Raw genomic sequence first — 16,542 nt, 5'->3', positions numbered from 1 at the left:
ACCCGCCGTCGCAGCCCTCCTACCTCGCTGTCTTACGGCGTCTGCCTGAGTCCGCCTGACGGCGCCTTTGCGACGGCAGTCCTCGCTTGACGGAGAGGAAACCGGAAGTCGCCGCCGCCGTCGTCCCCTCCCCGTCCCCGCCCGCCGGGTGCCGCCGGAGGTTGACAGGTCGAGGCGGGGAGGCGGCGGCGGCGGCACAGCCGGACGCCCGACACGGAGACTCCATGGGGAACGCTCCAAGTCACAGCAGTGAAGACGAAGCGGCTGCCGCCGGGGGCGAGGGCTGGGGCCCGCACCAGAGCTGGGCGGCCGACTCGGGCACGGTCGCCGGCTCGGGCCCCGCGGCTCCGGCGCTGCCTCCCGCCGCGGCGCTGCTGGAACCGGCCCGACTGCGAGAGGCGGCGGCGGCGCTGCGGCCCGCGCCGCCCTGCGAGTCTCTGGTGTCCAGGCACCACGGCGCGCTGCTGCGCTGGCTGGAGGAGCGGCTGGGCCGCGGCGAGGAGTCCGTCACCCTGGAGCAGTTCCGGGAGCTGCTGGAGGCTCGCGGCGCCGGCTGCTCGGGCGAGCAGTTCGAGGAGGTGAGGACCGGCCGGCGACGGCGGGGCGGGGCGGTGGCTCTCGACGGGCCGGGCGGGACCCGCGGGCTCTGAGGGCCGGAGCTTGCGGCGCTCGCGTCCTCTACTCCGCGGGACACGGCTGCGAGTCTCTACGCTCTCCTGGGGGTGCAGAAAGCCTAGACGGGGCCGTCCTTGGTTTGGGGAACTCGACAAGCCCAGGAGTCTTCGCAGGTCGTTGCAGTGCCGACGTTTGTGCTGCTGCCCGACGCGGCCCAGCGGCCCGCGGGATCTTCCTTACCGGGCTCCGGGACGGAGGCCTAGGGATCGAGGGAGTGGAGGTGGAAGCCACTGTGTTGTACTGGCCGGGGGATTTTCCAGAGCGCCCCCTGAATCCTGCGTGGGCGCCCAGCGAGCGTGGGAGCAGGACGACAGGGCCTGGAGAGCTCGCCTTCTGAAACCCATTCTCACTACCCCAAAACTCCCATTTCCAAAGTACACACTTGTTTTTGGGTAGTCCAGGAGCCGTGTTTTAGACTCATGGAAACCTCCATGTAACCTGAAGCTGACGGGCAGGTGTCTCGCTTCCCGCCAGGACTTGTGATGACCGAGTTTTGGGCATAGTCACCAACATAATCTCTGTTGCATCATGAGCAGCAAATTGATATGGAAACAAAATACTCTTTTCTCAGAAGGGATGTTAGGAATTATTTGTACCCTTCATTTTACAGTAAAAAGAGAACTGCTCCAGGGTCTCCCACTGACTCGTTGGCAGCCGGAGCCCTAGCACTCAGCTCTCTTGGTTTGTTTGCTTCTTTGTCTTAGGTCCTGTCGCCTCCTTCTTGGAAACCCATTTCTTTAACTCCACAGTGTTATAGCAAATAGATGCTTAATTTGTGGAAGTGAGTAAGCCATGTAGAATCTTCAGCATCCGTGATGGGTGAATGACAGGTGCTTGTAATGCCATTAGAAAGTGATGTGCGCTTTACAAACAGAGGCTTTTAAAATATTTTAAGAACATTTTCCTGCATATAGTCAGAATTTAGGTAATAGGGTTTGTATGTTTCTTATATTTTCTTTAAAAAGATACCGGTAAGACATCCCAGTTCTTGAAAATGGGGTCATACTCGTTAGCGAAGGGTCTCCATATGTATTTTTTCTTAATTCCAAGAGTCCGTGTAATACTTTCGTCTCTAGCTCTACATGTATTGAGAGAAAATGAAGTTGTGCTGGGAAGAGCTGTGTAGATCTGTTGAAGGAGTTGGCACATTTCAGAATTGTCCAGAAGGCAATGGAGGGAAACAGTATTTACATTGGAAATGTCTGACAGAAATAAAGCAGAGTTGACAGGAGTCCCATAATGTAAGGCCAAGAGTCCGTTTTAACAGTGTTTTATTTATTCACTTAGAGAGAGAGGGAGAGTGAGAGAGCACAAGCAGAGGGAGAAGCAGACTCCCCTCTGAGCAGGGAGACCTATGCAGGGCTCAATCCTGGGACCCTGAGATCATGATCTGAGCCAGAGTCAGACACTTAACCCACTGAGCCACCCAGGCGCCCAAGGCCAAGAAGTCCTTAAGGTGTGGTCCAGAAATCATGCAGGGGCTATGATATTGTTCATTGAGCAAATATTTGTTGGGCACACACTGAGTACCAGGCACTTGGATGACAGTGGACAAAGCAGAGTCTTGCTCTTAAACGGTGTGTTGTACTGAAGGGGACTCACGCGAACCCAGCAGTTATAGACGTAGTGAGTATCAGCCAAAGGAAGGTGTAAGGAAAATTATACCAAGAGTATTTAACCTCATCTAGGAAGTCAAGGGAGACTTACCTGGAAAGTCGCATTTCAGCTCAGATCCGAAGGGTGATAGATAACACGGGAGGAGCAGAGGGTTAGCGGGGAGAGAAAATCCCATGCACACGTCCAAGTCCAGAGAGTGGAGAATCTGGAAGAAAGGTGTGATGTATTAGGCTTAGACAAAACTGCTGCAAGGGACAGAAAGGTCAGTGCATCAGTGGTTTAAATGGTAAACAAGCTTGGGGTGCCTGCCTTCAGCTCGGGTTGTGATCCCAGGATCCTGCTCAGCGGAGGAGCCTCCTTCTCTCTCTCCCATTCCTCCTGCTTGTGTTCCCTCTCTCACTATTTCTCTCTGTCAAATAAATAAATAAAATTTAAAAAAATAGTAAACCAGCTTCTGGGCGCCTGGGGGGCTCAGTTGGTTAAGCGACTGCCTTCAGCTCGGGTCATGATCCCAGTGTCCTTCTCCCTCTCAATGTGCCTGCCTCTCCACCTGCCTATGCTCTCTCTCTGTCAGGTAAATCAATAAAATCTTCAGAAGAAATAGTAAACCAGCTTCTTATGAAAAAGTCCAGGTGGGCAGTCCAGGTTTGACGTGGCCCTTTCAGTCATTCCCCTGGGGACCTGGCTCCATCCTTCTTGTGCTGTCCTCCTCCACAGGCGCCTTCCACAGAGTGACCAGAGTGATTCCTTCAGCTGTCGCTTTGTGCATTACAGCCTCAGGAGAAGGAAATGGGAGGAGAGGGCCATACTGCCTTTCTTAAGGGCAGAGCTCACCTCCTGTTGGCTCAAGCCCAGCCACAGGGCCCCACTGAGCTGCAAGGGAGGCAGGGAATGACTTTTATTTCATGGCCATGGATTTAGCTGAAGAACGAGGACGTGATTACTGAGAAAGAGGAGAACAGATACCTGGTTCCCATTAGTGGTGTGACACACGTGGCTAGACCCCGGAACGCAAAGGAAGAGAGCGAAGCTGGAGGAGTGGGCAGGAGTCAGGTCCTGGGGAGGCCTTTGCAGCCTCTGTCATCTAGGAGTTTGCAAACTGGAGCTTTAAGCCAGATCCATGGTGCTGTGGCTGCCTTTCAGGGAGCTGGTTGGAGAGGGGTTAGCGGGGTCCAAGCAGGTCAGTTAGGAAGCTATTATGATAGTTCAGGTAAGAGACTGGGTGGGCTTGGGCTGGGGTGGTGGCAGCTAAAATGGCACCAACAATTTTTTTTAAGATTTTATTTTTTAATTTGACAGATCGCAAGTAGGCAGAGAGGCAGGCAGAGAGAGAGGGGGAGGCAGGCTCCGCACCTAGCAGAGAGCCTGATGCAAGGCTCGATCCCAGGACCCCGGGATCATGACCTGAGCCGGAGGTAGAGGCCTTAACCCATTGAGCCACCCAGGCGCCCTGGCACCAACAATTTTGAGAGTGATTTAGGAAGTAAAATAAGCGGTCCTTGAGACTTATGTGTGAGTAGAGAATTAGAAGGGGAAAGGAATTCAGGATGGCTCCAACATTACTGGAAAGGTGATAGGGCTGTTTATTGAGAATAGAAACTTTTTTAGGCAGGGAAGATCTGGAGAGACCAGATGAGTTTGGTTTGGCTATGCTGAGCTTAATGTGTCCATGGGCAGCAATGTGGAGGTGTCGCAGACTGGGAGTCCGAGAGAACACTGCTTGAGATACAGTCATCTGTTCTCTGGGGTTCCGTGAGAAAGTAGCCCATCGGTTCCTCCCACTGTGAAGTGTGTGTGTGTGCTCCGTGAGAACCTGAGTCCCTTAGAGCTAGTCTGTGGACTGTTGAACATCGTTAAATCCGAGGTTGTGCAGCCACCGTGACTAAAGAGATAGGTGGGAAGAAAAACCCGAGTGGTTGTCCCTTCCCCGCTGTGAAACACAGAGTCATCGTAGTCACACGTGTGGCAGAAACAAACCTTAAGGACTCAGAAGCCCAGCAGTAAGACCTGGTGACTTGGGAAATGTTGCAAGGTCGTATTTTCCTTCTGTAAAAATCCCTGGGGCCACCTAGAGCTGTGTCATAGGGTCTTAAGTACCCATACACTGAACTCACGAAATACATGCTGGGAGTTTCCTTCACACCTGCAGGGCTGTCTCCCGTCACTCTCTACAGTGTGTGCGGAGACTTGGTGTCTAGTGATTCGGGCCAGCTGTGCAAGGCTGTTGGGTGACCCCAGCCCCACAGTGAGGATGAGACTGAAGGCCCTGTAGGGTTCAGGGACTCAAGTAGGATGGGAAAGTGAGTTCTGGTGCCAACACTCTAGTGGAGTCCTCTGACTCCAGGCCTTCCTCCTCTAGGGACCTGGTTCTCTGGGATTCTTTTTACTTAGTCTCACTTTTTTTTTTTTTTTTTGGTCTCAATTCTTTAATTTTCCTCTGCATGCTAAGGGAGACCTTGCAAGAATAATTCCAGTTTGAGAAAAAGCATTGTGTATTTTTCTTGAAGCCTGTTCCCCTTTAGTAGATCTGGTGTGGAGGACGGTTAGGGGTATGGCCTAGTACTAAAGTCTGGTGACCTGCCCTTGCTGCTGGTTAGCACTTGTTAGCTGAAGAGAGCAGGTCTGTCTCCACGTGAAGGCTAAGCCAGAGTTTAAAAAGCCATTTGGAATAACTCGCAGTGGTTGTCCTATCTGTAAGCATGGAGTAATTATACAGGGAAATGTCCAAGAAGATAGGCATTAGCCATGGTTGTGATTCCGTGCTCTAAAACAAGTGTGCCCTTGGATGGGAGTAAGCGGATGTTTCTGTGTCTTAGTTAATTTTAACATAAGCTTGTGATGACGTGTTGTGATACTTTAAGTTTAAGGGTATAAGGGAGATGATAGTAAAACGTCTCCATAGTAGCAACTAAAACGATGATGTGTGTTTTTCCCTCCTTTCATTTTATGACACCCAGCACGATGGAGCAGGTCACCGGCGGTATACAGTATTACTATAACGCTAAGTGTTTCCAAGTTTCATATCCTGGTTCTTGGGCTCCAGATCTGTGTTGCCATCCGTGTCCCCCCGGGCATCTTGCCTTCATGTTCCCATGACTTAGTTCCTTGAGGTGGTACCTTAAAGAAGTTGCTGGACTTGTACTGTAGATCAAAGTCTGAAGCTTTATCATTTTATAGTGGGACATACTTTCTCCTGTGCTGGGTGTGGTCCATGGGGAAGGACTCTGGTTTGGTCGTAGGGAGCAGAATCTACTTGATCTTTATGCAGTTGAGGAATAGAGTTAAAATTAAATCCCTGTCTGGCAGCAGAGATTAGAGATTCCGTGTTTGTACTCTCAGTACGCTATGCCTCCAGAGACGTGTAGAGTCTTGGGCAGGAAAAGGTGCTGAACACGGGATGATGGCAGATGGCTTTCAGATGGGAATTTGAGAGAACTAGGTCTTCTTTTATTAATTTGCCGTACTGGCTCTGGTGCTTCGTCTGTGAAACCCACTGGGCTATGCAGTGCGAGGGCAGGACCGTCGCTGTCCCTTGCCCTCTTGCCTCTGCGCGGCTGTGTCTCCGGGCCAGGGCCAGGCCAGCGCTCCACTGCAGGGCCCGCAGGTTGGGTGAGCAGCCTGGAGACGGTCTCGTCCTCATTCTCTGGCCTTGTGCCCCATATCCAGTCTGTAACCATGGAGGAGTAGGGGATTTTTTGATGTTTGAGGGAACAGTTAAATAGAGTTTTAGGAAAACTAGAAAAAGGTCTTAGTGTTTGGTTCAGAGGAAATTTAGAGGGAAAATACCATTTGTCATTATTGTGTCAAAGGTTTTAATCCTCTGGTTTAGAATGGCTCTGAGCCCAAGAACTATGCAAATACAATTATGCGGATGTAATTCTCCACCCTTTGAAGACAGAGCGTGAGAGACTCCTGTCTGTGCAGTAAGGATGAAGCAGGCGCAGACATTGCTTCCCCACAGCTCAGGGCCTGCAGAGACTCCCCACTGCCTGAGAGACAAATACATATTCCTCAGAAGGGCCTAGGACCCCGGGCTGGCCTGTCTCCCTGTCTGACCTGCTCTGCCTCTGTTTCCCTGTTCGAGCCCTGTGCCCAAGCCAATGGGACACCTGCCTTGTCCTGTGTGTGGACCTTGTTTCTCTCATTTCTTCAAGATTCCCTGCCTTGGCACCATCACCTGGTCAGAACCAAACCTTTCCCGTGCCGTGATTCTGAATAACTGGGTTTGGGCCCTCGTTGCCTGTTCTATACACATCTCTTGGCACATAGAGCACACCGCCTGGTCTCGTCCTGCCCTTTGGCTGGGAGGCCCCCCGCCCAGCTGCCTGCTCTGCTCTGGCCCAGCAAGCGATGGCCGTGGATGGCGATGAGGCGGTGGGGGAGAGAAGGACGCTGGGTGAGTTGGGGGTTATTTTGACCCTGTGTACTTCGCTGCATCGGGGATGATGGTATTGGCTTCTTGTGGGGAAGAAGAGCTATAGAGGAAAGGCCACAGCCTTGTTTTACCTTTCCCTGATTTCCAACACACTGCTTCATCACGCGCTGTCTTACTGTAGAAACTTCAGTGGCTCCCCATTGCTTTTAGAATCAAACGCGATGCTAAGCTTTAGGTCTGTGTAACTTTCCACTCTCAGCTCCTGGAGCATTTTAGCCGGCTGAGCCCATTCGCAGTTTCTCCTGCACACAGGAATTTTGTCCTTGCCTCCCTTTACCCCTGTAGCCCTTTGCTTCACCCTAAGCCCATTTCACTTTCAGGGACCACAGAGGAGCCTTTAACAGTAGCATGGAGTTTGGGAAAGACTTCACCAAACCAGAGCCTGAGAGGCTAGAAGAATTTGCCAGGCAGAGGAAGGAGGGGATACAGTGGAAAGGTGTAACATAGGGGCGCCTGGGGGGCTCCATCGTTTGAGCATCTGACTCTTGCTTTTGGTTCAGGTCGTGATTCCCACAGGGTCATGAGATCGAGCCCTGTTTGGGGCTCTGTGCTCAGTGTGGAGCCTGCTTGGGATTCTCTCTCTTCTCCTCCTCCCTCTGCCCCTCCTCCCCCCAGCCTGCTCACGTGTGCTCTCGCAGTGCAGACAAATTGGGGTGAAAGAGTGTGGCCGACTTTGGGAGTGCTGCCCCTTTGGGCTCTAGTCTACCGTCTGAGTCGGGAAGGACCTTAGTAAGCATTGCATGCAGCCTCTCCCCTCCCGTTGCCCGGGAAAGGAGTCCCTTCTGTAATACCCTGGACAGCTGCGCTCACCGTAGCAGTGAGCTCTCTGTTTTGTAAGACTGCCTGTCCCACTGCTCCTCTTTACCCTGAGTTTCAGACTTGGGCTCTGGGGTCAGACCGCGCACGGGAAAATCCGGGTTCTACCATCTGCAGGCTGTGTGATTAGTCGCGCAGCCGCTCTGCGCCCCAGCCATCCCCCGGGAAGGGTGAGCATGGTGCTAGTCGTCACCTTATACAGTTAGCACGAGGAGTCAAGGAACTCGTCCACGTGGAAGCCCTAGAACAGCGCCTGGCACGCCCCTCCTGCCCTGGGTGGTGGTGTTCTCTGTTCTAGCTCTAAGCCAGGAGTGTTCACTCTGTCTCCTGACAGCCCTTCCAGTGCTTGGACACCATGCAGCGCGGTCTCACAGATGGGTAAACTGAGGCCTTAAGTGGAGAGGCGAAACTCTGGGCCAGCAAGTGGTAGAGCTGCGACCCGATCCAGACCTCTCACACAGCTTGTTTCTCCCAGGTTGAACCAGGGTGCAGCCTTTGTAGGAAGCCCAATGCGTGCGTTCTGCTGCTTTGTGTCCCGTTCTGGTCTGTGAGGGGGTTGGTATGTTCTCGTGCGTACCGTGGTCTTGATCCCACTCGTGGTTAAGGACATTAAGCTGGAATGGTCTTAGCGTCGTCCGGTGTTATGCTGCTTCTCTTGCATGCCGCGGCCGAGGGCCTGCCCTTGGCCGATGCCTCAGTGGTTATGGCATGGGTGGCGAGGCACGCAAGTGGGCATGTTGGCGGAGGCCTGAGGCCGGAGAGGAGGACGGAGATGCAGCACAGAAGGTTGCTGTCTGCGTGGAGGTGGTGTCAGCTCCGTGGAGATGGGCGGCCGTGCTCTGTTTCCAGAGAACAGGAAGTCGACTTGCTTCCCTTTGCACAGTTAGGGCCAGACCTACCATATTTAGTCGGGTTTGAGCACCACCCCCCCTCCTCCGCCCCAGGCTGCAGAGATGCAAACTTGGGACTCTCTTTAGTGAGGGCTAACTTGCATATTAAACATGAAACAGAATAGAATGCAATAGAAGATGTCAGGGTACATTGTATCTAGTAAGAGAAAGTTTTACATTGTTTCATGAGGCATGTTAGCATGATAGGCCCTGGGGCATGGCACGAAATATATTTCTTTTTATTTTGTTTTATTTTATTTTTGACAGAGAGAGGGGGCACACACAAGAGCCAGGGGTGTGGCAGAGGGAGAGGGAGGAGTGGGCTCCTCCCTGGGGCGGGATCCCAGGACCCTGGGATCAGGACCTGAGCGGAAGGCAAATACTTAACTGACTGAACCATGCCCCCAAAATGTATTTCTTTCTTTGTTTTTTTAAAAAAGATTTTATTTATTTATTTGAGTGACAGAGATAGTGAGATAGAGCACAAACAGAGGAGAGGGGGAGGGTCAGAGGAAGAAGCAGGCTCCCCACGGAGCAGAGAGCCGGACTTGGGGTGACGTTGGGCAACATGGGGCTTGATCCCAGGACCGCTGGGATTGGGACCTGTGCCAAAGGCAGACGCTTAACCACCTGAGCCACCCAAGCGCCCCCTTGAAATGTATTTCTTACAGTGGCTCAGCCAGTGATACGAGACACACTGGGGTTATGTCAAACTGGAGGGTCCCAGAGGGGACAGCCAGCATGGGAATGAGCCAGCCATAGCGGAGTGAGAACTGGTTGAGGGAGACTCGGGGCCTGTTGCCCGTGTTCAGTGATCCGTGGGCTGTTCTGGGGCACAGGGATCGGATGTGTTCTGAAGGGCCCCACAGGTGGTGACACTAGGGAGGTGCATTTCCATCCATTATACAGAGAAGAGGGTTGTTGCTGTCAGAACTGGTCAGAAGACATGAGCTTCCCATCACCAGTGTGTGTCACAGAGACACCGGAGAAGGAGTTCAAGCCACGTGAAGGCATGTATATGAAGAGATTGGTAGGTCCATTCCAGTTTGAGGGTTTAAGTAGATCTGGAATGATCAGTCTTCTCCAGTGGCTTCCTGGTACCCTTGCTAGGCAATGGGAGCCCCTCAGCCTGACGGGCCAGGCTCTCTGTCCTCTGGCTTCCACGGCCCTGCCTCCTGCTGCACCGGGAACGAGAGTCCATGCGGTCTTGCCTGCTCTCTGTGTCCAGGCTCCCATTCCAGCCCCTCTTCCTAGGATGGCTGCCTCGTCTGCACACGCTCACAGATTCCTAGTTACTCGTCAAAACTCAGTGCAAGGGTGGTTTTTCTCAGGGCCGCGTTTCCTGAGTATCCCAGTCCTTTTTGGGCTTCTGGCCTCTGGAGCGTCTGTCAGCTTGTGGCACAGTAGCACATGGTGTAGGATCCCAAGTCATACCACAATCACATCCCGGTACCATGATTTACGGCTGCCAGCCTTGTGACCTCGAACAACATCCTTCGCCTCTCTGTTCCTCACTGGTAGAAGGGTAGCGCCTACCTCGAGGGTTGCTGCGGAGAATACGAGTTGCTCCCGGTGTGCGGCTTAGAGCTCTGCCTGGGGCTTGGTGACTGTCTGTTAGGGACCCGGGTTGTTTATGCTCTAGCTGTGTTGTGGGGATGAGCACACGTCACATTGCCGCTGTTGGTTTGCAGATCTGTCTTTTCCAAGGCTGTGAGCATTTCGGAGGGCAAGGATGTGCCCTGTCGGTTTTCCCACGTGTGGAGCCAGGCTCAGCTTCAGGGGCACAGTGGCCGCCTGTCAGAGAGGACTGAGTGTGCTCGGGAGCAGACCGGACTCCGGGAAGTCCTGCGAAAAACACCAGCTGTTAAGTGTTGGATTTGAAAACCGGTACATTTCTTTAAGGACAATTTCCAGGCGTCGGGAAATGATGTATTTATTTGGTGAAGCTATTAGCAATGCTGTTCTGATTTTTTTTTGTCACACAATATGTCTTTGTTTTTCTTTGTTTAAAAATTCTTTTTATTATATTCAGTAACTCCTGACAGATCAATAGAATTTTTTGTTTGTTTTTTTTTTACAATTTTTAATGTACTTATTTTTTTTTGTTTGTTTGTTTTTATAAAGATTTCACCTATTTGAGAGAGGGAATAAGGGGTGAGGAGCAGAGGGACAAGCAGACTTGCTACTGAGAAGGGAGCCCAATGTGGGGCTGGACCCCAGGACCCTGAGATCATGACCTGAGCTGAAGGCAGAGGCTCAACTGAGCCACCTAGGCGCCCCCTTAGTGTAATTTAACTTAATTTAATGCTTTCTTTGAGACAGAGAGAGAGAGAGAGACTGGGTGAAAGGAGGGGAAGGGTGGAGGGAGAGAGAGAATCTTAAGCACACTCCATGCTGAGTGCAAAGCCTGATGTGGGGCTCAGTCACATGACTGAGATCATCACCTGAGCCAAAATCAAGAGTTGGATACTTAACCAACTGAGCCCCCTATGCGGCCCTCTGCTTGGCGTTCTCCCTCTCCCCCTCTTCCCACTTGTCCCCTCTGTCTCTAAATAAATAAGTAAATCTTAAAAACAACAACAACAGGGACTCCTGGGTAGCTCAGTGGGTTTAGCTTCTGCTTTCAGCTCAGGTCATTATCTCAGGGTCCTGGGATCGAGCCCCGCATTGGGCTCTCTGCTCGGTGGGGAGCCTGCTTCCTCCTCTCTCTCTGCCTGCTTCTCTGCCTACTTGTGATCTCTGTCAAATAAATATATAAAATCCTTAAAAACAAAAACAAAAAACAACAACAGTAAGCCACCGTGGGGCCATCCTGTAGCTCCCTTCTGCAGCCTGCTGTTCTGTCTGTGGTCCTCACCCTTCTGTGTGGGTTCACTTTGGTCTCCTCTAGCCCCCAGGCCGTGTTCACATTTTCCCGTGGTCCCAGAAATCTTGTAGGGTTGATGTATTCACTGTGTGAGACGTTCCCTTAGACAGGAGGAAGTATTACGCTACCTAAAAATGTCGTGAAGCCACTCATCCAGTCTGTCCTGTGCTTGAAGTGGGCCCTCAGAATTGTTGATTTTCCTCATCGCTCGCATGGCACGGAGCCCGTGTGACGCGTGCTAAAAGCCATGGCCCCCGCACTCCCAGCCGGTGTGGCCCACAGAGACGCGTCACCCTCGGCTGCTGCAGCTGGCTCTGAAGCGGGTTTCCTGCGCATCCCCGGGCGACGCGGGTGCGTGGCTCGTCAGTTTTCAGTCGCAAGCCTCATCTGTCTCCTTCCCGCCGCGGAAGGGGAGGCCTTCGCTGACCTTCGCCTTCCCATCCGTGCCCGGGTGCGCACGTCTCCCGTCCCCCCGGCGGATCCTTTCATCTTGGTGTGTTGGGAGAACAGGCGTGCCCATCTGTACGTGGCTGAGCCGTGCAGCACCCCACGACTGTGGCCCCTTTCTCGTACAGCATTGTGTTTTCTCTGAGGTCGACGACTGAGCGGGTGCTGTTCTTGTGCGCGATCTTCCGTCACTAACGCAACTACGGGCTTCCGGCCCGAGCCTGCCTCTCCCGCAGCACACCGGCTCTGCTCAGGCCCACGGCAGCTCCGAGAGGCTCATCTCAAGAGCCCCCGACCAGCTTCGTTCTGGTCCTGGTGTTCTTCAGGTTGTCAGCATCTCCAGCAACCGGGGCCTCATTCTCTCTCTGGTTGGACCCCAGTGTTCCCCTTTCTTGGCGCGTTCCGTGTTTGGGCAGCCGCAGCCTCCAGGAGCTTTCTGAGTGAGGGAGCGTTAATCGGCTCCTGTTCTGAGAGCCTTGCTGGGTGAGAACGTCTTTTCCACTCCTGCGCAGCGGGCGGTATTTTGACTGCGTGTTAACTTCTGGGTGAGAGAGAGTCCCCCCAGGATGCTGAAGGCCCTGCTCCTGTCCCAGCTTCCCTTGTAACTGCTGAATCGGCCCTGATTCCCGACCTCCGACATGGACGTTGTGTCTTCTCTGTGGAAGCAGGAACTTCTCTTTCCCCTCCGTCTTACAAAATCTGATCACAGTGTGCTTTTAGTCCCTGGGGGGGTGTTCAGCCTCTGCGGTGTCAACAGTATGTCCTTCAGCTGCATGAAATTATCTTAGATCCCAAGAATGGTTATTTCTCTCCCTCCCATTTCTGTGTTTCCTTCTCTGTCACTCACAGTGTTTGGATATTGGGTTTGTGGATTGGTCTCCTGGTGGTTTTCCTCTTGCCTTGCCCAGTTCCCATGACTTTGTCTTTATGCTCTACTCTCTGGGCACTCTAGTCAATTTATCTTCCCAAATCTGCTGAGAGATTTTCATTTTGCTGTGATATTTTAACTTTCAGGAGCTTACGAAAGTGTTCTGAATAGATTGTTTTCAGTAGGAGTCTCTTGGTCTTTTATGACAATGCAGGGTCCCTTTTTATTAGGTGGTGTTGGTGGCAGCTCCCAACTCTGAATATACCCAAACCCACGAGGTCGTACTCCTTAAAAGGGTCAGTTTCATGGTATGTGAATTATACATCAGTAAGCTGGTATTAAAAATAGCTTTTAGGGGTGCCTGCGTGGCTTGGTGGGTTAAAGCCGCTGCCTTTGGCTCCGGTCATGATCCCAGAGTCCTGGAATCGAGCCCCGTATCGGGCTCTCTGCTCGGCAGGGAGCAGCAGGCATCCTCTCTCTCTGCCTGCCTCTCTGCCTGCTTGTGATCTCTATCAAATAAATAATAAATCTTTAAAAAAAATAGCTTTTAAAATATTTCTCTGAAGATATGAACGATAATCTTTTTCACATTTTCTTCTCCTTTTCCTTTCTTTTCTCCAAGTTGCTGTTTCTGTGTTTCCTCTTAGGCCTTTCCTCAAATGTCCAGTGGTCCAGGAAGGGAACCTAAAGAGTGGGTGCTCCCTGCATCTGGTTGGTGACACTGAGCCTCGGTGTATGGTGAAGAGGTTGGGCATTTCCGTGGGGAGCCCTCTGGTACCTCTGGTACTACTGTACCTCTGGTACAGTGTCTCCAGGTCTGTCCTCAGGGGCTTGTCTAGTGCCCCAGAGAAGCCCCGCCAGTCTCTTGCCTGGAGGGTTGGCATCTCTGTCCGGCTGCTAGCGTTTTGGGAGCCCTGGAGCAGGGGCGGGTCTTCCAACCCTACCTCTGTGGGCTCTAGTGCAGGCTTTTCCTCGTCTGGAGACTGTACCACTCACTCTCTCTGAGGAATCAACCCCCAGGCTTCTGAGTAGAGGGAGGGTCTGTGGATGTCTTATGTTTGTTTGTTTGTTTGTTTAATGGAAAATTTTAAACATAAGAAAGTTGAGGTAAGCTTAGAATGATCTCTCACATTTCAGTTCCAGCACGTACAACTCCAGGCCAATTTTATCTCATCTACCCCCCCACCACTTCTTCCTCCAAATTATTGTTAGTGTTTTTTTTAAGATTTGATTTATATATTTGTCAGGGAGGGAGAGAGACAGACAGACAGGCAGACAGACAACAGAGGGAGCAGCAGACAGAGGGAGAAGCAGGCTCCCGCCGAGCAGGGAGCCCAATGCAGGGCTTGAACCCTGGACCCTGGGATCGTGACCGGACCCCGGGATCGTGACCTGAGCCGAAGGCAGACGCCTAACCGACTGAGCCATCTAGGCGCCCTTAACGTCTTTTTTAAAACAAATTAATTAATTTTTATTTTTTCGCTCTAATTTCTGTCTCATGACCTTCATTTTTGCTGGCCCTTCTCGTGACAGCCCATCCCAGGCACCTGTTCCTCACCCTGCAGGCCTGTGCTCCGGCGCCCGTCCTCACAGGCCATGTCTTCTCTCTGCCACGGTCTGTGTCCACTGACCCTTTCCGTGTCATTTCCTTTGGGTGTGGAGTCAGACCCGCCCAGCTTCCTGACTGGGCCTAATCAGACAAGAACAGGGTGATAGTTTCCCTCCTTTTGAACGTTGCTCTTTGAGTAGTGTAACCTTTGGTCCTGTCACGTTTTTGCATAATCCTGTCGGGTTGAGGAAGTGCCAGGGGAATGCTGCGTCCTTCCCTCACACGTTGCCCGAAGCTCTGTCCGGCCGCCTACATGTCTAGCCCCGGCTCGTGGACCTGAGCGTAGGGGTTTGCCGTGTCCCTAATGAGCATTGTGTTTGGAGGTTTGTGGTGGAAATCGGGGTGCTCGTGCCAGTCCTGAAGCCTTAGTGGGACATCTCCATGCTCTACTAAACGAGGGAAATCAGGAAAGGGCAGGCATTCTGGGGGAGAGGGAGGATTACTTTGAGAAGAGGGTGGGAGACTGCCGAAGTGCTCCCTGTTGAGGGGTGTTTGTGAGCGAGCGAGTCAGCAGGAAGACACAAACCGCTGCTGCGGGTGGGACTGGGATCTGGGGGACGTGGCAGCCGCCAGGTGAGGAGAGTCTTGTAGAACATGATGGGGGCCGTGAGGGGGCCGGCCTGGGGCGCAGGGGAGGCGGTCGGCGCGTGTTCGAGAGCATTCTGATGTGCTTCCCGCGTATTGGCTGCTGTTCCAATGCCACTTGGTCCAGACGGCGGCTGTGAGTTTGGAGCCCTGCGCTCCATCTTTCCTATCAAGGTGCTCGGGCTTCTGGAGGTAGAGCGATGTGTGGATGGTCACACAACTGCTTAGTGACAGACCGGGGTTCAGACCGAATCCCACTCTGTACCCGGTTCCCTGGGTAGCCCCACGCCGGAGGGAGCGAGCTCGACTGCAGCCAGACGGCAGACACGGTTGGGATGGAGGCAAATATCCCGTTAGGTCCCGTGTCTGAGGAGTGTTTGGAAGGAAAAGCCCCGCTCACCCCTAGCTGCTACCCCCAGCCAGGTCCCTGGTGCGAGCGCTCTGTCCGCTCTGTCACCCCCTGGGAGACGCCGCGCTGCTGGCTTTCCCAAGTTATTTGGGGGAAGGATACTGACCTCCTGCGAGGGAGGTGAGATGACAAAACCGTGTGTGTGGAGCAGTGGTTGTGTGCTTGTGCTTGGCCTCTGCGGAGCGCAGCGAGTCACTGTCCTGAATCTGTTCTCCGGAGGCTGGGAACGGCCCCCGTGCCCGGCTCCCGCTGGGTGCCGGCGGCCGCGAGGTGTCGGTTTGGGAGCAGCCGCGATCACGGCGCATCTCTTACTTTGCAGGCCTTTGCCCAGTTCGACGCGGAGGGCGATGGCACCGTGGACGCGGAGAGCATGCTGGAGGCCCTCAAGCATTCCAGCGGCGCTAACCTCCAGGGCGAGCTGAGCCACACCATCCGGCAGCTTCAGGCCTGCTCCCTCGTCCCAGGTAAGGCCGGAGTGTGCTCTTGCAGCCCGGCGAGCTCTGCCGTCCTCCGGCCGTAACTGCGCAGGGCGAGGGCCCCGTGTGGCGTGTGAACCGACTCACTCCTGCATCTTTGTCTCCTTCATCCCCAGTACCTTGACGCTTGGGCAGCTTTGCTGTTTTCATGAACTTCTGTCGTGAGAGGCTCTCTCTGTTTCACTCCCTCAAGAGGCTGTCCCTGGCCCTGGTTCTCTGTGCGTCCTGCATTTGTCTTTGCCTCATGCCATCACTGTAATTAATTAATGACCCACTTGTCTGTAAATGTTCATCTTTCCTCCTGTACAGTGCGCTCCATGAGGATGGCGACCTTTTCTTTCTGCCGTGTCCTCGCATGTAACACGTCTTTGGTATATGGTAGGCACCCAGTAGGTTTTTTTGTTTGTTTGTTTCGTTTTATTAGTCAGCTGTCACTCTGAAATTTAAGTGATAATACAAGTAGTGTACAAATTAAGCAATACTTCTACATTATATCTATGAAAAACTTGTGTTTTTATCTGGTTTCTTCTGGGGACTCAGAAGACAGAATCCAAGTTAAATCATCCTCCTTTCTTGCCAGTGAGAAAACAATTTGAGTTTTTGGAAGGACAGAACTTTGCATGTCCTCCTTTCAGCCTCAGCTTATCCCAGTACTTCTGTCTCTGCCTTCAGTGTCCTGCTGCTCAGCAGGAGCCCGGCACAGCAGCAGTGGGGCAGGTGGGCATGGGAGATGCGTGACTGAGTCCGCTGGCCCTTGACCTCTCTGGCTTCACACGGGCGCTGTGCTGCGCTGGGGAAGGGTGATGGCTGTGAATTAGTAGGGTGTGCAGACTGCCCTTCCTCCTCGAC

At 52.9% G+C, this 16,542-nt stretch overlaps 1 protein-coding gene across 3 annotated transcripts in view; it reads left to right on the top strand.

The window, feature by feature from the left end:
* The first annotated feature begins 190 nt into the window (after window positions 1–190).
* The window catches only part of LOC111161221 (zinc finger ZZ-type and EF-hand domain containing 1), a 98,393-nt gene continuing 82,041 nt past the window's right edge, over window positions 191–16,542 (top strand). For all 3 annotated transcript variants that reach the window (XM_022524811.1, XM_022524810.1, XM_022524809.1), the window contains exons 1-2: window positions 191–578; window positions 15,537–15,681. In XM_022524811.1, the coding sequence (XP_022380519.1) occupies window positions 225–578; window positions 15,537–15,681 (499 nt within the window). In that variant the 5' untranslated portion in view covers window positions 191–224. The remainder of the gene's footprint in view (window positions 579–15,536; window positions 15,682–16,542) is intronic.

The sequence above is a fragment of the Enhydra lutris genome, unplaced genomic scaffold (assembly GCF_002288905.1).
Source record: "Enhydra lutris kenyoni isolate GAN:26980312 unplaced genomic scaffold, ASM228890v2 scaffoldscaffold82, whole genome shotgun sequence".
NCBI classification, from domain to species: Eukaryota; Metazoa; Chordata; class Mammalia; order Carnivora; family Mustelidae; genus Enhydra; species Enhydra lutris.
The sequence above is the reverse complement of the archived record's forward strand: the minus strand, read 5'-3'. Positions and strand labels throughout refer to the sequence as shown.